This window comes from Aristolochia californica, unplaced genomic scaffold (genome assembly GCF_029961685.1).
Source record: "Aristolochia californica isolate CCGP_79_NKW_82.1479 unplaced genomic scaffold, dmAriCali1.0.hap1 SCAF_8, whole genome shotgun sequence".
Classification (NCBI taxonomy): Eukaryota; Viridiplantae; Streptophyta; class Magnoliopsida; order Piperales; family Aristolochiaceae; genus Aristolochia; species Aristolochia californica.
The window spans coordinates 36,148,805-36,171,601 of NW_027182279.1; the positions used below are offsets into that span (position 1 = coordinate 36,148,805).

Sequence of the window (22,797 nt, forward strand, 5' to 3'; positions counted from 1 at the left end):
CCAATGTTTTTAATATATATATATATATATATATTTATGATATTGATAAAAATATTTATTATATTAATTTTTTATTATTGTATTATCTTATGTTATTAAAAAATAATTTATTTATTATATTCACTTATGTTATTTTTTATATTTATTTATTTATTTATAATAATTTATTCTAGTCACATATAATTATTGTTTTAATTTATAATAAACTATAATTATTAAGTAATATAATATAGTTTTTTTATTAATTAGAATATTAATATATTTTAATACTACACCTTAGATCACGTAACTGTTTATTTTAGTTAGTTATATGTTTTATTTAAATATATTATAAAAGTTACTCATTCTCTTCCGGGAAGGAAGGCTTTGTCGAAGGAGGGTTTCGGAGAAACAAATTCTCTCTCGCTCAATCGCGACCTTCGGCGATTTCAATCGCCCTCTGTGCGACCTGACTCCCTTCCTCTCGCCGTCCCCAGCTTGGAATTCCTGAGCAGAAAACCTCCTCCCAGTTTAGAGGCATGCAGGCCCCGGTGGTTCCGAAGCCCCGATTGGAATTCCTGAACAGCAAACCTCCTCCCAACTATGTTGCTGGTCTAGGGCGTGGAGCTACCGGTTTCACAACCCGGTCTGATATCGGTCCTGCGAGAGCCGCACCTGATCTCCCAGATAGGTCGGCAACCACAATAGGCGGTGCAGTTGGTTCTTCTGGCGTTGGTAGGGGGCGTGGAAAAGGAGCTGGTGGGGATGATGAGGATGAAGATGAAGCAGATGAGAAGGGGTATGATGAAAATCAGAAGTTTGATGAGTTTGAGGGAAATGATATGGGGCTATTTGCATCTGCGGAGTATGACGAAGATGACAAAGAGGCAGATGCTGTTTGGGAGAGTATTGATAAGAGGATGGATTCAAGAAGAAAAGATAGGAGGGAAGCTCGGCTTAAGCAGGAGATTGAGAAGTACCGTGCTTCAAATCCAAAGATTACTGAGCAGTTTGCGGACTTGAAGCGTAAGTTGTGTACTTTGTCCGCACAAGAGTGGGACAGCATTCCTGAAATTGGGGATTATTCTTTGAGGAATAAGAAGAAGAGATTTGAAAGCTTTGTACCTGTCCCAGACACTTTATTGGAGAAGGCGCGTCAGGAGCAGGAACATGTTACTGCGTTGGACCCTAAGAGCAGAGCTGCAGGAGGGACAGAGACCCCTTGGGCACAGACACCTGTCACTGATTTAACTGCTGTAGGAGAAGGTAGAGGGACTGTTTTGTCTTTGAAATTGGATAGGCTCTCAGATTCTGTTTCAGGGCAGACAGTGGTTGACCCAAAGGGTTATTTGACTGATCTGAAGAGCATGAAGATCACTAGTGATGCAGAGGTTTCGGATATTAAAAAGGCCAGATTGCTGCTTAAGTCAGTTACTCAGACAAATCCCAAGCACGCACCTGGATGGATCGCGGCTGCAAGGTTGGAAGAAATTGCTGGGAAAATTCCAGCAGCGAGGCAGCTGATATGGAGAGGGTGTGAAGAGTGCCCAAAGAGTGAAGATGTTTGGTTGGAAGCATGTCGGTTGGCCAGCCCAGATGAAGCAAAAAGCGTGATAGCCAAAGGGGTTAAGGCAATACCTAACTCAGTAAAGCTCTGGATGCAAGCTTCAAAGTTGGAGCATGATAATGTGAACAAGAGTCGAGTTTTGAGGAAAGGGCTAGAACATATCCCTGATTCAGTTAGATTATGGAAGGCTGTTGTTGAATTGGCCAATGAGGAGGATGCAAGGCTTTTGCTTCAAAGAGCTGTTGAATGTTGTCCCTTACATGTTGAATTGTGGCTTGCACTGGCAAGATTGGAAACTTATGAGCAGGCCAAGAAGGTTCTTAACAAGGCAAGGGAAAAGCTCTCAAAGGAACCTACTATCTGGATCACTGCAGCTAAACTGGAAGAGGCTAATGGAAATACAGCAATGGTTGGTAAGATTATCAAGAGGGGAATTCAGTCTTTGCAGAGAGAGGGTGTAGAGATAGATAGAGAAGTTTGGATGAAAGAGGCAGAGGCTGCTGAGAGAGCAGGATCAGTTGTAACTTGTCAGGCAATTATTGAAAGTACAATTGGAATTGGAGTGGAAGAAGAAGACCAGAAGAGGACATGGGTAGCAGATGCTGAGGAGTGCAAAAAGAGAGGTTCTATAGAGACAGCTCGAGCTATATATGCTCATGCTCTAAAAGTTTTTGTAACAAAGAAGAGTATATGGCTGAAGGCAGCACAGCTCGAGAAGAGCCATGGCACTAGAGAGTCTCTTGATGCGTTGCTCCGCAAGGCTGTCACATATAGGCCTCAAGCTGAGGTATTGTGGTTGATGGGTGCTAAAGAGAAGTGGCTTGCTGGAGATGTACCTGCTGCACGAGCAATTCTCCAAGAAGCATATGCTGCAATCCCCAACTCAGAGGAGATATGGCTTGCAGCATTTAAACTTGAATTTGAGAATCATGAGCCAGAGAGAGCTAGGATGCTCCTTGCTAAAGCTCGAGAAAGAGGTGGCACGGAAAGGGTTTGGATGAAGTCTGCTATTGTTGAGCGAGAACTTGGAAATGTTTCTGAAGAGAGGAGATTGCTTGAGGAAGGATTGAAACTTTTCCCTTCATTCTTTAAACTCTGGCTGATGCTTGGACAGCTAGAGGACAGGCTTGGTCATCTTGAGCAAGCTAAGGAGGCTTACGAGTCTGGTCTAAAGCATTGTCCCAGTAGCATTCCTCTTTGGTTGTCACTAGCAAAACTGGAAGAGAAAGCAAGTGGACTCAGTAAAGCTCGTGCAATTCTTACCATGGCTAGGAAAAAAAATCCTCAAAACCCGGAACTGTGGCTGGCTGCTTCTAGAGCAGAGTTGAGGCATGGGAATAAGAAGGAAGCTGATATCTTGATGGCAAAGGCATTGCAGGAGTGTCCGACAAGTGGAATTCTTTGGGCTGCATCAATTGAGATGGCTCCACGTCCACAGCGTAAAACCAAGACCATGGATGCTTACAAGCGATGTGAACATGATCCCCATGTCATTGCTGCTGTGGCAAAGCTTTTCTGGAATGATAGAAAGGTTGAGAAGGCTAGGAATTGGTTTAACAGAGCAGTGACTCTTGCCCCAGATGTTGGTGACTTTTGGGCTTTGTACTACAAATTTGAGCTCCAGCACGGGAAAGAGGAACAACAGAAGGATGTCTTGCAGAGATGCATTGCTGCTGAGCCCAAGCATGGGGAGAAATGGACTCTTATAGCAAAGGCTGTTGAGAATTCTCACCAACCAGTGGAAGCCATGCTAAAGAAAGCTGTTGTTGCCTTGGGGAAAGAAGAGAATGCTGCTGCTGCTGTTGCTGAGAATGGAACTTGACAGCAAGTATGTTCTCTTTCATTGGTGGTCATCTCCCTAGTTGACAAGCATATTTAATTGCTTTTTCACTCTTTTCCTGTTTCAGTTGAGGGGCAATGGAATGAGTGCTATCCTTGGCATTAATTTTTTTACTATTCAGATGTTTTGTGCTCTGTTAAAGCATGCTCCTTGTTTTTCTTCTTTCTGGAGTCGTAACTACTGCTCATTGTAGATAAACTGTTTTCCACAGTCATACAGAGGTCCGTAACACATGGTTTCTTATCCTAGAATGATTAATTATGGAGCCGAGAGTAGTTGCTGATAACTGATCAAGAGATGAGCCAGGCCTCTCAGATGTGGGGACTAATCAAATTCTAGGATTGAGGTTCTGTAAGTGCTTTCCTGAACCACTTATGTTCCCGGTTAGTTTTTCTACAGTGGCTATGTTAAGTTTCTCTAGTTATAGGGAGGGGACTCGAACAACATGATTGGCCCCCTGTACAAGGAGAGAGATGTGTTATGTTCATTTTAAAGTTGATATGACTTGTCTACCTTTAGTTGTGATAATTTATTTCACTGGTAAAGTTCTCTGGCAAATAGAAGGCAGAGTGAAAAGATTTGTGCTCTTTGGAACAAAGAATTGTATCTCCTGATGCCCCATGTAGTAAAGAATTGCCAGCTGAAATCCTTTGTAGCTTAAGTTTATACAACTAAGGAGAATTTTTTTTTTCGAAGAATGAAAACCCAAAATAACTCATTCATGAATGGGGAGAGAAAAAAGAGAAACCTAAGTCATCTATGAATGGTGACGCTAAACTGAAACCCATGGGTGGCCGAATAATTGGTTTATTTTTCAAGTGAAATGAATTAAAACGAGAACTCGATACAGGTTTTTGTTATTTGCTTGTAATAGGGCCTGAACTTGGTGCTGCCAAACATCATTCTGTTTTTAATAAAGCTTTTTACAAAAGCCAACTTGGTACTTGCATTTCAGCTTTTGACACTTCCATTATAATGCGACTGCGATATTACGTGTTCCGAGTTCATTCCTTAGTTCTCCTCCAAAATGGAAGTAGGTTGAATGTGGGAGCCAAAATTTGTGACTTATATGGCATTAGTTATTGGAAAGAAAAAAGTTGTGTACCTTGTTTGGATGCCCATGAAAAATGAGAGAAAAAATAGAAGAAAAAATAGAAGAAAAATATAGTTTTTCTTGTTTGGTTTATGTGGAAAATGAAAAAGAAGAATATTAGTAACATTTTAAAATTTTCTCTCAAGTTTCTATTTCTTAATTTTTTTCCTCAAATTTTATCATTTTGTGAGAGAGAAAATTCATCAGCAGATGATGGTGAAGATGATCATGGTAGAAGCACGAGCATACATAATATACCTCTATAGCAGAAAACAGATTGCCCGAAGAACGATGGGCTGCAAGATAGTAATGATTATGGCAGACATAGAGCTCCATATGACATGGTTGGTCTATAAGCTGTTGTATGGGATTTTACGTGCAACTCGTTTAGTTTATGTTGCATCCCTGCCCCGTAGCTTCTCTTTCTAACTGTATGTATATGATTAACTTGCTTTCAACTGTTTGTTTGTTTGTTGACTGGAGTACTTGTATAGGTACTTGCTTGTGTTTCAATCTAATTTTTTGTTTGGTTTATTTTCAAACGCAGTCATTACACTTAAGATTTTAAATAACTTGATCACTTTTGGTCTTTAACGATATGCTTATTAGGTTGATACTTTATTGTTGCTCCCCTTCTCACCTAATAGTGTTTTGATTTTATATTTGTCAGCTTCTAGTTAAGCATATCAGACACTGCTTTTTCTTGCTTTTACTAGGTCCTATTGCTGACATTAGACCATTTGATCACAACATTACAAGAGAAATCTCAATTTTCATGTAAAACCCATGTCTCTGCTGCACCAATTAATAATTGCTTTAGAATCTCCTTGAACTTCAAGAGGAATATTGGTACAAGTATGATGTACTGGAAAACCAAGAAGAACAGCATATAGCTCAACAGAAACCAAACGTTAAATACTTCTCCAAAGCTGGCTTTGCCAAGGTTGCCACATGAGCAGGCATCAAAATTTAATTTTTATGGCACTCTGAATTGGTGGGGACCATGTTTAAACAGCAGGGTGCTTGTAGGTCAGGAGGTTTGCAACTAATTTCCAATTTCTTCTTATCATTTCCCCCTTATGTATTGCTGAATTCCTTGAGATTACAAAGCCATGTGGTAGCATTGAAGCAGATGTCATCAACAATCTTCTCTGAGGAGAAGGATCTTCTGTTAAGATGTCTTCCATTTCTTTCTTTCTAACCCAAATCTCTATGAAACATAAAGCGAGACAAGCTTTCCATATTAACAAAACAAAGTTGGGGTAGGCTGGGTGCAGATGATCTCATTGAAGGATAGAGGAAAACAGCATCGCAGATCAAATCTTGATGGGATATAGACTAAACTTGATGAGAGAAGCTGCTACTAATAAGGATATTATCACTTTTGTCTCATTAAGGACACCACAAAAGGTGCATGGACTGCTGGAAATGTTAACATCCTCCTCCTAGCTGCATTCCATATAAAGAAAAGAATCTTTAGTGCCTCTTCAAGTTTTCAGGCACTAGCAGCTGTGTTTGGCTGATGTCAGATCCAACCATTAGCAGCATATGAACCTGAAGGAGAGGGAACCTAAATCTGCTTATCTTTGTCTTTAAGTTGAAAGTAATGATTCTTAAGCAAAGACAAGAGACAACTAACTACTGTCCATCTCTCTTTGATTGAGATTTCTCCTAAATTGCCAGCAACATGACCTTCAGTTTGTCTTGGCCCAATGGCTCAATAGTTACATGAGGAGTTTCTAGTGTGAGGTTTTGACTTTAAAGTTTCACTAGGGAATGAGGAGGGTGTGTGCTTGTGTAATCAACATTCAGAAAAAAACAAACATGAACTTCAGTTTGGCGCACATCAGAAACTAGCAAATTAGATAGGTCTTCTCCAACCAAATGGTCTGTCCGTAAGTGGGCAAAAGAGCCATCTCCCACCTGGAACTGAGAGTGACTGTTGAAGCTGGGAGGGAATTTGATGATCTTTCACCAAATTGGGGAATCTCCTTGCATGGATACTATCAACGCGAGTAGGATTTGGATTGTTAAGTTTGGCCACCATGATAAGCCTCAAAACAGCATCACTATAGGTACCAAATTTCATAATCTATTTCATGAAGAAGGCAACATTCATTGTCTGACTCCCCACCTCACTCTGAGCCCATCCGCTTTCTTTGTAAGACAAACATCGGCCAAATTCACCAGATGACCTTTAAATTCTTGTGTTACTATTATGTTGTCGTTAATAATGCAATGTCAAATGTATGCCCAATTCATCAGGTCGTTATTTAAATCCTTCTGTTATTGTTATGTTTTCTTTAGTAATTCAATTAGTATTATTATGGTATGGGTATTTTCTTTGACAATGGGGATTTTTATTTATTGCTTCAAATGTTTGTGTTTCCAAATAATCACTAAATTGACATCCATTTGATGACATGGTTGTTCATCTGAACTCCTCCATTTACTTTAGAGATCTAGACAAAAATTGTTATTGTTTTTTGCATATTTTTCTTTCATTTTTCTCTCATTTTTTATGGGCATCCAAACAAGAGAAAATAAACTTTTCCTATTCTTTTGTTTTCTCTCCTCCTTTTTGTGTTCCAAACACAACCTTAAAGTCATTACTATTCATTGTTGTTTTTTCTTTTTCTTTTTTTGAGATGCATGAAGAATTATTTCCAAAGAAAAAGTTTTTTTTAGTTCCCTTTTAATGAAAAATAAAAATAAAAAATCAAAACCCCAATTGAAGCTTCGTTAAAACTTATTCATTAGAGAGTAAACATTATACGTTTCCTATTAGGAATCTTTTTAGTAGTCCTCTTCCTCTTCGGATTTCGACTCTTCTCCTACATTAAAGATCGCTTCCCACTCTATTTCATTCTCCTCCCCTTTGTGTCTCTGTTGCTTTGTTGCTTACAAATTTATAATGGATTTATAGTTTTTATTTGTGTGATTATGAATTGATAGTGATATTTCATTTAATTTTGTTGTGTTTGATTATTGTATGAAGTTTATTCATAATGTTATGCAATGTATGGAGTGTTTAGTCTATTTTATAGAGTGTATAAACGATTTCATGGAGTGTTTATGGAATGTATAGACAATTTTAGGGAGTGTTTATGAAGTCTTTATGCAGGTATAATGTATGTAGATTATGCCCAATTTTAAGTAGAGGTTATGTCAAATTTTATGCAGGTATTATATACATATTATGCCTAATTTTAAGTAGAGGTCGTACCCAATCTTATACATGTATTATATATATAAGTTATGCCTAATTTTATATACAATTTATTTGATATATATTTTTTGAAAAGTTTTAAATGTATGTTGAAGCTTGAGCTCAGGCTCGAAGCTTGGGCTCGAAACTGGGCTCGGTTTGAAGCTCAACTCGAATATATGCAGGTTCGGGCTCGACTCGATGCCACCCCTAGTGGTAGCATGGGGTGTACCAAGAGTGTTCCTCCCCCTTTGTTTTTCATGTAATATGCAAGAAACAACTAAAACAATAAGGAGCATAACAAAGTACAATAACATATTGGAGGTTAGTGGTTTCGTTACGTGTAAGAAAACATCACTACAAGAGGCAAAGAGGCAACTATTGAAATAGGCATACAAAAAGAGACATAAAGATGGAAAAATCAATAATTCTATTGACTCCTATAAAATAGATATGGTACTATGTTACTATATAAGATGTAAGAAGTTAAAGTGTAGTAAAATACTATGTTGTGATCTTACCTAGTACTATGCTACATGTACATTTTAGTTCAAAAATGTCTAATACTACGATACAATTATTCCTAATTGTTGCATTATACATTTTTTGTTTCAACAAATAGTACTTATGACTGCAAATTCTGGTTTAAATGCTAACCAATTCTGGTTTACAATCATAATGTAATTAACTAAGTTGGTAACATGTTATTACTAACATTAAACACCACAACTTTTCCAATATTGTGTTGAATCCCCCCTTCCCAATATCCAACACCACAAGCTACCTTACCCACCACAACTTTTCCAATATCGTGTTGAATCCCCCCTTTCTAATATCCAACACCATGAGCTGCCTTACCCACAATCATAGTGAAGTTACCATTGACACGAAGACTAGCTTTAGAATTTACAAATAGAAAACCCAAGATATATTTAACAGTAAAAGTTGTTGTTCTTCCCTAGCGCATGAATGACATTATACTAAATACCTCCTAGGCCCCTACACCTAGACAATGAATTGGCAATATCCTAACAATATTACCCATAGTGATATTTAGTGATTTGACAAGGTCCTATCACCAAGGGCAGGATGGCTAGGTAATAAAATTACCACAATTGAAATAATGATTCATAACCTCATATACAAAATCTTTTAAACTCTTTCCCTCTATTAAGAAGAACATGCAATAAAGTCGTGGATCTTGTTGACCTAGATTGACCCTCATCCCTATTTTGATTATAACAAAACTTGGGCATATTTTTGCTAAGATTTGCAATTCAAGTATTTTAGATTTATTTCCTTCAAGGCATTCAAGATCAAGGTTTTTTTAAAAGAATCTGCAAATTTAATACAAGACATCGAGTTGTATGATGTGTCAAGTCTTATTGAAGAAGCGCCTATGAGAAAGACTTGAAGACTCGAGCCAAGTCATTTACAAATATCTCAAGAACTCTAGCCATGTATAAGGTCAATCACCAATCTTCAATTCTAAGATACACAAAAGCATTGGAGCTTTGGGGCATAAAGTTTTGAAAAAACCAAGTTTAAATGATGCATAAAATCAATTTACATTTGCTAAAACCTTTAGTCTTGTTTTCATCATACTTAAAACTCAAAAATTATACTCTTGCATAAAGCATATTGATCAACCTACATGGGCTTGATCGATCATCCGAATGCAGTATGACAAAACTTATAAAGCATGATTAATTATCAGGTTTGGCATGATCCATCATCCAGAATATTGCCACATAAAGTTATAAAGCACGATCTTCTTACATGATTGATCATCGAGAACATGGCACAACCAGTTCTATAAAGCATAGTCAATCAATCAAAATTGGTTGATCAATCAATGAGTTTTCTAAAAGGTTAAAAACTCATTGATTGATCAACCAATTTTGATTGATTGACTATGCTTTATAGAACTGGTTGTGCCATGTTCTCGATGATCAATCATGTAAGAAGATCGTGCTTTATAACTTTATGTGGCAATATTCTGGATGATGGATCATGCCAAACCTGATAATTAATCATGTTCTAAAAGGTTAAAAACTCATTGATTGATGCTTTGATATATTAACAAGTTGAAGGGACACAAAAAAATAGCTATTATACATGGTTGATCGATCATACCTTTCCAGTAATCGATCAACATGTTTTGCAATGTGTTTGTAAATGAGCAAAAAATGACTAGTTTGGCTAGAAACGTTATAGTAGGCCCCCAAACGCGTTGAGGAGCATTAAGTGAGCATATATTGATAATTTAAAGCACTCCGAAAGCTTATTCATTTGAAATCTTCATGCAAACCTATTTTGAGAGAAAAAGAGTTGTACACTTCAAAAAATCAGACCATTCTCTCAAATTACTAGCATTCCTAGCATTCTCAAACTCCTTTACATCAACTCTTGTGCTCAAAGGATTGGAGACTTCGAACTCTCTAGAAGAAGGTTGTCTCTCCAATTCAAAAGGGTGTAAATTTTCCTTTTAATTTTTGTATTTTTGAATTATATTTTGAGAGCTGTTCTAGAACCTCGAATCTAGAAGGGAAAGACTTACTAGAGCTATAAACTAGTGGTACAATCTTTGGGAGAAATTCATCTTGTGTGATTGGGCATCACAGTAGGCTTAAAGAGAGGCAAAATCTCTTTTAAGTGTAAAATTTCATCTAATTGAGCTTATTAGTGAAAATTTCCACACAAGGGTTCTTGGATGGTGACTACAAATAGAGGAACATTGAAAGTAAAAAACATGTCTCCTTTATGGTGTGTTTTTTTTATTTCTTGTTTCAGTTTATTTTGTGCATATAAAGCATTAAATTTTAGATTAGAATCTTAATTCAACCCCCTCTCGAGAAGTAATCTAAATCAACATTTGGTATTAGAGAAAACCAAAACTTTGAAATCAAAATCTCATTTGATTTCCTTAAAAGATTTTATGGTATTTCAAGATAAAATGCTCCTTCCTAAAGGATAGTCATCAAATCATCCCCCAATGTTCAATGGGGTAAACTATGCCTAGTGAATGTAAAAATAAAATTCTTACTTCAACCCATGGATTGGAGATATGGCAAGTCACCAAGAATCTATCATTTGAACCATTAAAAATGGCTTATAGCCACTTGATCTCCAAGGAATATGGAGAACCCACACTTTAAAGACTTCTTTCTTGATTTGTATCTATTTTCTAACCTAAGTGGGATTAGTGCTATACTTCACCTATTGGATGTTGACTGCCACTTCAATTGGGATTACTTGACCTTTCACCTGCCCCTTTCTCAACCCTTTCCCTTCACGTGCAAGTCTCCAATTTCCCTATGTTCTCGGACTCAATCTCCTATTGAGGCTAAACCTCCTTAACTCTAGAGTAGATCCAATTTTTGGGCCCACTTTGGGGGTAACATATTCTTGAGCATGGATTATTTTGATATGTTTTCTCCAATGGTCAAGCTTAGCTTAGTGCGAATCGTACTCTCCATTGTTGTACAAGTTGAATTTTGCATCAACTAGACATTAGAAATAACTTTTGTATGGATATTTCAATGAGGAAGTGTATATGGAGTAATCCCTAACGTTTCTTTCCTAGGGGGGGACGAGCATAAAGTGTGTAAAATGAGAAAACTGATATATGGACTAAAGCAAAGCCCAATAGCATGTTTTGAGAAGTTCAATCAAAATGTGATGGGTTGGACTTTAATAGATCCATTTGGATTATTCAACCTTTGTGCAAAGAACGAATTGAAGCATCACCAATTTGATAGTTTATGTGGATGGCATTATCACCTATGGAAGTGATGTTGCTGAATTGAGGAGACAAAATCGTCTCTAAAACAAAATTTTCAAACAAAAGATTTGGGGTGGTTAAGTACTATGAGTGACATATCTTATAATTATAAGAGTTTTAAAAGTTATTTTCCTTTTCTCATGACTAGGATTTCTACCCTAAATTGATAAATAAGATGTTCAAGGGGAGGCTCGAGCTCTCCAAGCCCTTTTTCCATTCTTCTTGCCTCACGTGCTCCTAGTCTCTCTCATCTAGTCTCTTCTTCTCTTCTTCTTCGTCTTCTAAATCCTAGTTCTTCTAAGCATGAAACCATAGAATCTAACATGGTATAAGAGCAAGGATTCTATGATTTCAAGCAAAGCTGCTCCAAAAGTGTTAAAAGTGTGCAAATGAGGGGTTTTTTCCAACCATTAAAGGAAGCAAAGTGCTGGAATTTTTAAATTCCAGCAAGGTTCTAAATCAAATAAGTGTCTTCTAGTCTTTCAATTTCGTTTTAATTCAGCCAAGCCAAGTCTTAAACATCCAAAGTGTATTTTAATTTCAGATTGCATGATCTTTTGAAAATCGTGCTCTTCTCTACACATATGGCTGAATTCTATTTTTTTTTTTGTAGACTATAACTGTTCTATTGTTTAACCATTAAACTGATGCAAAAAATTCATTCCAATTTTTAAGACTCTTTGTTTCAGGCTTCAATCTCCTCTTGATGAATGTGAAGTTTGTTTTGCAAATCAATGAAACCCTAAAGTAGGGTTTGAAGTTAATTGTTGAAGAAATTTGTTTGTTAAAATAACCCTTTTAATCCCACTTTAAAGCTGCATTTTTCATGGGCTAATTATCATTTTTTCCAATATCAAATTAATGTTTAATTGATGGTTTTGATTCATCTAAGTTCAAATTCAAATTATGTGTGTTTTGCCTCATACATAAATTCAGTTTTCATGTAGTTGTTCATCATCTATTCAGCCATACTTTGTAAATTGGTGTTGATTCTAGTTCTGAAATCATGTGCTTACCTTGCTAATCTCTTGAGTTAATTACCATAAAGTTTTTTGTAATTTATCTAGCACGATAGAAATTTCAATTAATTCCTCTCATCATATGGTGATTTCAGCAGATATGATCCCTTGAGAATCATGAGACTTCCTCTCAAGGGTTTGAGTAACTACTTGTCTTGGTATCGGTCTGTTAAACGTTTTATGATTACTAAGAACCTTGTCGGACATATAAACCAACCACCTATGCAGGTTGGTGATTTTTCCAATCACAAGTGATTAAAGGAAGATATCTTATTATGAATTGGCTTCTAAATCGCATGGAAGAACCAATTGCAAACAATGTTGTTCACCTGGAAATAGTTAAAGAAATTTGGGACACGTGTCTAAAATTATATTCTACTCGTGACGATCTTCAAAATATTTATGACATAATTCAAGAGATGTGCATGACAAAGCATGGAGACAACCTTCATGAATATTTTGCAATATTTAGAGGTTTGCTCTAGGAACGGACGGTTGCCCAACCATATTCAATTGATATAGCAACTCAAGAAAAAAAAAGATGATTTGGTCTCTACCATATGCCTTGCAAATATTTGAATATTGCAAAGTCATATGTACTTAGCTCTTCAACCAAACTTTCTTTTCATGACGTACGTGCTACCATGCTTAGGCATCCAATTGAGTCCTCAACTCAACAAGAACAAGTAAAAAATTCAGCAATTTCTTCCAAGGAAGGGGGAGTAACAACTATGAAAGATGAAGAGGAAAAAGTGGGAAATCATATTGTAGGGGGAGGGGGAGGAGTGTGGGTGAATCCACTTCAAACAACCCGAACTTTGGTTAAGTTTCCCAACCAAACTAGCCTTTTTTGTCTGTTAGTAAAAAATACAAAAAATATTGATCAATCAACTGTGTATAGTTGCTGTAATTTTAGGTTCCATATTATGAATCAATGAGTTTTAACCTTTTAGAAAATTTGTTGATTGATCAACCGAATTCAATTGATTGATCATCCTTTATAGAACTGACCATGCAAAAGTTTGTATGATCAATCATGCAACAAGAGATGTTTGTATGATCAATGATGTAACATGAGATGATTGCTCATGTTTCAAAGCAACTTTCTGGCAACATTCTGTATAACCTATCATCCTTGAGCTACTGATCAGGCGTGTATTATAAATTATGTGAAACTACATTTTGGTTGATTGTTCAAGTTACAGGTATGGTTGATCATGCCATATACCAATATATTATATTTGATATTTAAGCATGATAAAGGTTATTATAAAGGATTTACCATTGTAAAACATTTGTATGTATTTGATTAAATATGATTTTAAAATATTTTATGCCTTAAGACTCTATAACATAAATGTGTTTAAAAAATCAAAGTTTGGTTGGCTATTTATTTACATGACTAGAATTCATAAGATTTTTATTTGAGACCTCTCCAGTCATTTACTTTGTGCAATTTCTTCTCGGTAATAATCTTCAATGTGTTTTTGCTTTAGGTATTGACGTGACAACTTGATTGAACATTCATTGCATAAGCTTTTGCCATAGACCTCATAATATTGTGTTTAAAAGCTTGTGTCTAAAAGACACTGCTAACACCATTAGTAGCACATTTTTAAGTTACCTATTTTTTATCATCAAAATAAAAGAGACCAACATAATTGTACTATTAGTTTAACAACCTCAACCTTAAATATTTACCATCAAGGAGAAGATGAACAAATGGTTAGAGATCCATTGATGAAAGGCATATTCATATATTTGTTTCAAGATCATGTAAAGAAGATGAGATTTTTTTTCATATTAGCCAAATTATGTATGATCTAAGAGTCTTACTTCATAATACTTTAAAATAAATTCATATATATATATATATATGTATGTGTGTGTGTGCATTTTGAGAATGTCAAATAAAATTTATTTATAAAGTTAATTAAACCACATTAAAAGCTTTTACAAAGGACTATTGCATGGTAATGCATAGATAATAATACTTGCTTAATTAAAAGATGTACCGTCACGATTCATGCAATTAGTTTTTTGGTTTAAGCATAAAAGTATTAGTGATTATAGATATAGTTGCACATTCTGTTACAACTGTTCAGACCAGAAGGCTCAAGATACATTGGCGGCAAATACACAAAATGCTTAGCGAGGAAGAGCTCAAGATCAGGGATGGGAAAGATAAGACGAGGCTTTAGCAAAACCTGGAAGGTAATGAGGCTTCAAAAACCACGTTTGAATATTCTTTCCAGCGGTTATATCAGATGACAATGAATGCTATAAAGCGAACTTAGTGAAAGCAAATCAATCTTTTCCTTGATAGATTTAAATCATGCTTGGGTATAGATCATTTGGAAGATTGAAAATCTTCGGAAACACAAAAGCTAGAAGAGAAACCTGCAAAACTAGGATCTAACTCCCACCAATCAAGGACTGATCGTGACATTTATATAGTTTATACGTTTTTCATTCTATAAATTGAGTTCCTTTCTTGTCTGCTGCCGTCTTCACATCAAGGTCTTAATTGCTTTCAACGTGCTTATACTGAATTCAGATTTTTACACAGCATGAATTAACTTGGCATTTGGACAGTGCCAAATTACTTTTGCTGTCACCGGAGCGAGAGAAAGAGAGAGAGAGAGAGTATTAATTGCTTGAAATCTTCGAAAGTTACGATCCACATTGCTCCGTCTGTGAAGTCCTACGGCCAAGGTGGTGATGCCACCTACACCGATCTGCAAATGTTTCGAAGTTTGAATTCCCATTAATGTGCCTCACGTACATGGGATTGCTATCATCCAGCGCAACTCAGTCTGTCTCTTGGACAGAGACTCAGTGGGTTGCACGAACCTGCAACGCATCCTCTTGACTCCGTCTGATCATGGCGTTTCATACATCCAGACGCTGCAGATACGAAGGCCAAAACAACTAAGCATATACGAACTCAATAAAATAGCACTTCGAAGTAGATGCCATGCACGACCCCTCAGATTCTAAAGCCTGTAGACGATTAAACCAGAGACACATCTGTAATAACTAAAAATCTTGATGAATGTATCACCTCTTCAGACGCGCGTTCCCAGGCTCTCTTCAATGGTCTTACCAAGGTTTTTCCCCTTCCGCATTACGATACAAGGAGGACAAGTGTTTTGCCTTTCTCAGTCGTCTCTTTCAATCGAAAGGAAAAAAGAAAAAATTTAGAAAACTTCGTCGTCTCTTGTTGCTCAAGAGTATTAAAGGATGATGAAATTTTAAAGAAACTATGTTTCTCTTGACAACATGAACAAAAGAGAAGGGAAATTTTTCGGTTTTGGAAGGACCGTGGTTGTCTGGTACCCACTCGAAGTACAGGTTCGCCAAGAACAATCTCCAGAAGACCCGTATCAGTTGGTGGGACTGGAGAGCCACTGAAATTCCTGAAATATTCGGTCAAACTTCAGAGAATAGATTTATAAATAGAAAAAAAGGTTAAAATGCGTAATATCGGCAAGAGAATAATTCAGAAAACAAATGGGAGATGATGAGAAGAGCAAGACAGAAGAAACGGGGGGCGGAAATGGAAGAAACAAAGACAGAAGCAGGCAGAGAAGATGAAAAGCTCAGATGGGTCGGCTTGAGTTTACCTGCAGATGAAAGAGAAAGTTGGTAAATAGGATTAGAGGAAGGCTTCATCAGAAAGATCACATGGGTTTTACAAAGAGAAGCCAACAGATCTCAGTTGGCAGTATGCCCACCTCCATTGATGAAAACAACAAGACAGCCCTCTTTACAGGAGGTGGACAGAATGCCAATAAGTTCTGTAAGAAGCCCTTTGATAAACACACATGAAAATTAAACCTATTTGCTTGTCTTCTTCGAAAGAGTTGTTTATTTATAGAACAAGAGCAAGACGCAAGACGCAAGACGCAAGACGGGGAGTGAGAGATAGGTAAGGGAGGGAGAAGAAACTATAGTAAGGGCAAGGGGAGGAGAGAGAGACTGTTTCGTTCTGGCATTTAACAAACGGAAGAATCATCCTCAAAACCTCGTTAATGATGCAAATCAATCCATCTTGCTTTCCACAACCCAAAAATTCCTCGTTACTGTTGCAAACTCTGTAATACGAGACAGCTTTCCCTCCTCTCTCTCTCTCTCTCTGCTGAAAGCTGGAAGAATAGGTAGACAATAAAAAATTCATGGTACCCCCTACAAAACCTAACTCTGTTTCTCCTTGCTTGTAACAATTACAGATAATTTTTCAAGCAGGGGTTGTCTCAGACTAGAATTTATTTCTGTAAATGGCAGATATGTGCACCGGAAACAAGAAATTCTTGAGCGGGTCCCAGGTCCCCATTCCTGTCTGTTTGTGGATAAAAATCCTACACCAAATCTTCAGTGTATAAGCTTTGAAGTCTACATTCAATTCCCCATTTCCAGGCTTTCGAGGAAACTAATCGCTGCAGCAATGACAAGTGGCTCCTCTTTTGAACGTCCAAAGCTGTGGAGACTCTAACAAGGGCTTTTGGTGAAAAGAGAGTGAAAATTAACTCAAGGAAAGCTGATAAAAGCTTCTTCATTACCTGGTTTGCATGCTAAACGCGACAAGAACATATTCTCTGATTAATTTAAGAAAAGTCAGCCTTTCTTCATCCTTATATTGATTAGTTTGAACAAGAAAGAACAAAGAAGTGGCTTTGATTGAAAAGAAAAATATAAAAGAAGCTTATAATAAATCGTCACCAGTGCCAATCTGTTCTGCATTTAACACCCTCTACTCTCCATTCCATACTCTCCTTATTTATGTCTTTCAAACCTACCACCAACAGTTTATAATCAATTCACCTTCTCTTCTCCCACGCTGTCCTCACTCTGGGTCTTTCTGGTTGAATATTTATTTATGAATGGTTCTTGCAACCAGACCAGTACCTTGGAGAGGAATGATGATGATGATCAACCTGGTTCTTATGCCAGACGAGCAAACTGAAGAAACCCACCTAAAAACTCCTTTTTTATCATCTTTTTGTTCCTACAGAAATGGTAAACGAGTCAAGTTTCACTGCTGCACGGAAAGATTTTGGTAATACATCTGAAAGTTGTTAAAATGGCTCGGATCATTAAGCAGATTCAATCTATCTGGCCACATAAACAAAGAAGATAAAAAGAAAAGCTGCCCTGGGTGTGAAAGAAAAAATAAAAAGGTAAAGTGCCCTGGACCTATATGAGCCATCCTTTCAGAAAATCCAATAATTTGCCATCCGTTCCCATGATTATTGGCATTCTACATCCAATCAGTCAATCTCTTCTCTCCCATAAGCCAATCACAAACACCTGTAAAAGTCTCCAGCCTTTTTAAGTTTTACCTCCTTTTGTTATTTACACGCTTTTACTTTTCTTCTTTGGTTCTTCTTCCTGCTCTCTCTGAGTTGGCTGGACTGGAGCACAGAGAATAACTGTCTAAAATTATCAGGTGGACCTGAGCGCTGCTTTTTACCATTGATCGATGCATGGAAGAAAAAACTTTCATGATTGTGGGTCTTCGTGTTTGGATACAGATTCCAATCTCGGAAACGTAGAGAAAGTAATAGTATTTAAACCTCGAGTGGATTATTTTAGGATTTCTATCAGAGTGAAGAGAGAAAAGGACGGAGGAAGGAGGATGGGAGCAGATAAACGACGGCACGCGGGTGCTCGCTGGCGTTGACAAAAACCCAACACCATTACCCCATCTGTAATCATTGCCGAACAGCCCAAACTTTTGTTTCTCCTGAACGTTTCGCTTTGATTCTTAAGATTGATTTTAACCACCATCCCCTCCAAGAAGAATCCAGTTTGCAGTGCAGAGTAGATTGCAGGAGAAGTTCAGTTCCAAGCTCCTTGATGCTTTAGACAAAAAATTCAAGAAGGGAGGCTCTTCTGCTCATTCCCTTCTAGAAAACATTAATCAAAGCATGCAGCTCATTTGGTCTTCATGGGAATCATTCAGATCCGAACAGCGTCCATGGTTTTTCAGGATTGACCCAGTTAGAGTTTCTACCTCAATTAGTAGTTGGACTTCCTTGGAAGACATTAGAATATGCTCACTAACATGCTATTATTTGATGTTTGAAATTTACACAAATCAGGGGCTCCACAATTCCTTGAGAAAGACAGAAAAGAAAGAAACTTTTCCTGGTTTGATTGAGAAAAGACAGAAAAATATTTTGAAACTTTTATTAAATCTGTTTCTTATTCTGATTGCTTTTAGACTTTACAAACATTGGACAAAAACCCATGCAGTAAAAGGCCTTGAATTCCTTGATTGTCAGCTCTGAGATGAAAGCTGGGGAACCTGCTTTTCTGAAAAAAGAAAAAGGGTGGCCACTTTTGGAGCCATTCTAATGCAGAAAGAACATGTAAGAAGCCAAGAACGGAAGGAGAAGTCGTGGTGGACAATGCATGATGGAGTGCTGCAGGTGGGATCAGTTGAGATATGATGAACGGAGAGGAGGGTCTATTCGATTCTGGCTTTATTTAAACCTAGAGGCTATACCAACTGGGGAACTCATTTTGGAAGGATCTTTGCAGTTTCAAGGTATATAATGATGATAAAGATGGTGAAAACGATGATGGCAGGGCCTGGTTGTGAGCCCAGTTTACTTGCCCCACCTCTTTCGTTCTGTTTCTGCCTCTGCCTCTGCTGTCTGCACTAATATCATCTGGTTTCTCTTTTTTCTTTCTTGGAAATTTAAGTGATCATGGAGCATGTCCGAGTATTGGGAATGGCGGCTTGATCGACTCTTCTGTGTAGAGACTTGTCAAAATTCTCAACCAAAGACAGGGAGTTCAGAGAGAGAATAAAATAATAATTTTTCAAGTTTCAAAGTAAGACATGACAGTTTTTAAAATTAAACTTCTGTGTCTTCCACTTTCCTGTAACGTAATCTGTTGGGTTGGTGGTCATTCGATTGAACTTTGAAGAGTAACGTAATGTTCGTCTTTGCATTCAAGTAGATTATGTAACTTCGATACGCTGACCCCTGGTTCTGACTTCACTATTTACCGTTCTTCACCTGACGTTTCGGATAAAAGATCTAAAAGAAAGTGCAAAACTCGGCATCGAGAAAAAGCGGACTTTTATGTTACATTTGGCATTTGATGATAAGAAACAATAAATTGTGGGCAGCTGAGATCTGAGATCCGTTGGATCTGCTATTTTCTTATTGAACTTGGGGTTCTTCATCGGTGCTTTATTATGACAATATCTCATCTATGCTCCAATTTATTCTTTCACTCGCGCATGAAACATGTTGTTTTTTCTTACCACTACATTCGAGAACAAATTCAGAGTAGTGCTCTTTGGGTTACTCATGTCTCCTCTACTGATCAGTTAACAGATGCTTTCACAAACCACTTCTTCTTGAAAACCAAGATTGAAACAGAGTCAAACTCAAATTGTGAGTGATTGAGACAGACTCAAATTATAAATTGTAAGGAGTTGTAAAATCTAAGGATTGTATTGTAACTCTATAAATAATGCATACCTAATTAATGAAAGTATGTCAAAATTAATTTACCTTCCAATATGATATTTGATTTGCACATGGTCACATTTTCCTTACCATAGAAGAGTGTAACGGTTACATTTTCAAAAGGGACAAGTCGTCCTCACGAAACTTTAACATCCCATGATGCACATCACCACGTTCCAGAGGTTTGCTTTAAACGTTGAGAGAAGAAGATAGGAGTTCTTTGATTTGAGTAGCTTTATCATTTCTTCTAATTTTTTTTTTCCAAAAAACTCTCTGTGTTTCTCCCTTCATATTAAGAATATAAAAAACACAAGTATGAACTAATTTCTTCTTTATTTTGTTTATACCAAAGAACATAAAGAACCTTTGGGATAAAATTTCCTTGATATTTTTTGTTTACATTTTCATGTTTAAACAATTACCGATTACTTTATTTATGTTTCATATGGCCCTGTCACAAAAAACTTTATGTATCCACCCTTGGTTAGAGATAATGATGGTTCTACCCTTAAATTAATTTTATCAACCACTAATGAAGTGGTTTTAGTGTAAACTTACCATGAGTTTGTAATATCTCTATTATACAAATAGTAACTAGAACACAAAAAACACTAATTCTAAAGGAAATTCATTCTCATTAAGTAGGATTACAACATCTAAACCACATAACCTCTATGTCTATGTTACGGTCCCTAGCCATGGATCTCTGGATGTCAACACCCAACCAGCAACAAGAACCCGTCCTCCTTCCTAGGTAGACTCACGTCAAGACCTCTCCTTTTCTGGAATTTTTGTGAAAGAGATGATCTTCTCTTGCAGCTCAGAAGAGAAAGGTAATTCCTCTTCCTTTTCCTTCCAAGATCTCCTCAAAGACTCCCCAATGGATGCAGCAAACCCCCAAGAGAGTTCAAGCCAAGAACCCTAGAAGAGGGAGCCTAGAAAGAACCTAAATTACCCTAGTTTATGCTAATTCCGAACTTGCTTTATTTCTCCATCCTTACCCCTTAAGTAGGGTAATTAACATCAACATAGGTTAGGGTTATAAAACCCAATTCTACCCCTACCTTTAAGTCTAATTACAAATCAATAAAATTCGAAATTAAAAGCAACATAAATAATAAAAGTAAAGTAGATGACTTAGTGTTATTGATTCCATAACATCTGCCCCCCCTTGGAGATCGAGCTTGACCTCAAGCTCGGAAGCTGGGTAGACCTGGTGGAAGTTGTCAAGCCACTCCCATTCTGGGTAGTTGTGGCCGATTGCTGCCTAGTAATGGCATGCAGGGAGATGTCCGGTGGTTCTTCCTCAATCATATTCTTTGTCACCTCGATATCCTCATCTTCAACCTTATCGATCAAAAACAATCTTTTGCATTGATGCCCAACCCGATATGGTTCATCACAGTTGTAACACAGATTCTTAGCCCGCCGTTCTACCATCTCAGCACTTGTCAATTTTTTTATATAAGGAGGTGTAGGATGACTAGATCTCGGATCCCCAGTCAAAGTAATACCTGGGTTGTTTCTCAGAGGAATGCGCTCCCCTGACCATGGAGGTCGTCTGTGTTGTGCCTGTTGTCGCAATTCTAAAGCACGAGTTATATTCATAGCGCTGGATAAGTCAACAGGTGCATAGAGCTCCACCTCAAGCTTTAACGCATCAGTCAGTCCTACTGTAAACAACGCAACTTGTTGATCCACTTGTACCATACTGCTGGCTCGTGCTAATTTTTCTTGGAACAATTTTTTATATTGCTCCACGGCCCCAGTTGGGCGTAGTAAAACCAAATCTCCCAAAGGGTTACTGTAAGCCGGAGGACCAAAACGGAGAGAGCACATTCGCTTAAATTCATCCCAATCTACCACCTCGCTATCAACCTCAACTAGCTGGTACCAAAGTTGTGCTTCCCCTAGTAAGTGGAAAACAGCTACGTTGACTCGGTCATAGGTTAGGACTCGCTGATGGCTAAAATATTTTTTTGCATCGATACAACCATATCAAAGGGTCTTCTGACCCATTATAAGTAGGGAATTCTATTTTAGTATACCTCGGAACAGTGCCTCCCCCCTGGTAGAAGTGTCCCCCCGGAATGAGGGGTCCTTGTTGTCCCGAGAAACTTGTGCGCCTCAAAAATTCATCTCCCCCTCTGTTATACGAATGGTCCCCTCCTCTCTGATCTGGAATGAGAGGTACAGTGCCTCCCCCCTGGTTGAGGTGTCCCCCTGGGATGAAGGGTCCTTGCTAACCCGAGAAACTCGTGTGTCTAGTAAACTCTTCTCCCCCTTTGATCTGCGAATGGTCTCCCGGAATTGGGTTCTTGACAGTGCTCAAACCAGTCTCCATGTTATCCATCCTTCCTTTCAAAGTTTCCAAACTAAGAGTGAACTTCTCCTCCAATGCAGCAAATTTCTTGCCAGTAATTAGACCATTCTCCATGTTATCCATCCTTCCCTTCAAGGTCTCCATATCGATATCAATTTTTGAGAACCTCTCTAAGACAGTATCAAATTTTCTTTCAAGCAATTCAAAGTATTCATTGGTGCTTCTCTCTGCCGGGTTACCCTGCTCTGATACCAAGTTGTTACGGTCCCTAGCCATGGATCTCTGGATGTCAACACCCAACCAGCAACAAGAACCCGTCCTCCTTCCTGGGTAGACTCACGTCAAGACCTCTCCTTTTCTGGAATTTTTGTGAAAGAGAGGATCTTCTCTTACAGCTCAGAAGAGAAAGGTAATTCCTCTTCCTTTTCCTTCCAAGATCTCCTCAAAGACTCCCCAATGGATGCAGCAAACCCCCAAGAGAGTTCAAGCCAAGA

The 22,797-nt window shown here is 37.7% G+C and overlaps 1 protein-coding gene and 1 long non-coding RNA gene across 4 annotated transcripts; one reads left to right on the top strand and one right to left on the bottom strand.

Annotated features, from left to right (window-relative positions):
- The first annotated feature begins 369 nt into the window (after positions 1-369).
- On the top strand, positions 370-4,047 carry LOC137938943 (protein STABILIZED1). 3 transcript variants are annotated; one of them, XM_068784064.1, is made up of 2 exons: positions 370-3,374; positions 3,580-4,047. In XM_068784064.1, the coding sequence occupies exon 1, from the start codon at positions 519-521 to the stop codon at positions 3,366-3,368; it is 2,850 nt and encodes a 949-aa protein (XP_068640165.1). In that variant the 5' UTR covers positions 370-518; the 3' UTR covers positions 3,369-3,374; positions 3,580-4,047. The 3 variants fall into 3 exon arrangements, with proteins under 3 accessions (XP_068640165.1, XP_068640166.1, XP_068640167.1); XM_068784065.1 differs by having other exon boundaries at positions 3,598-4,047; XM_068784066.1 differs by having other exon boundaries at positions 3,636-4,047.
- Positions 4,048-14,771: 10,724 nt separating this feature from the next.
- On the bottom strand, positions 14,772-16,500 carry LOC137939525 (uncharacterized). The gene is made up of 3 exons (XR_011109951.1): positions 16,117-16,500; positions 15,555-15,909; positions 14,772-15,397 (listed from the first exon to the last, which is right to left on the bottom strand). It is a non-coding gene; the product is annotated as an uncharacterized lncRNA (long non-coding RNA).
- Positions 16,501-22,797: the final 6,297 nt, after the last annotated feature.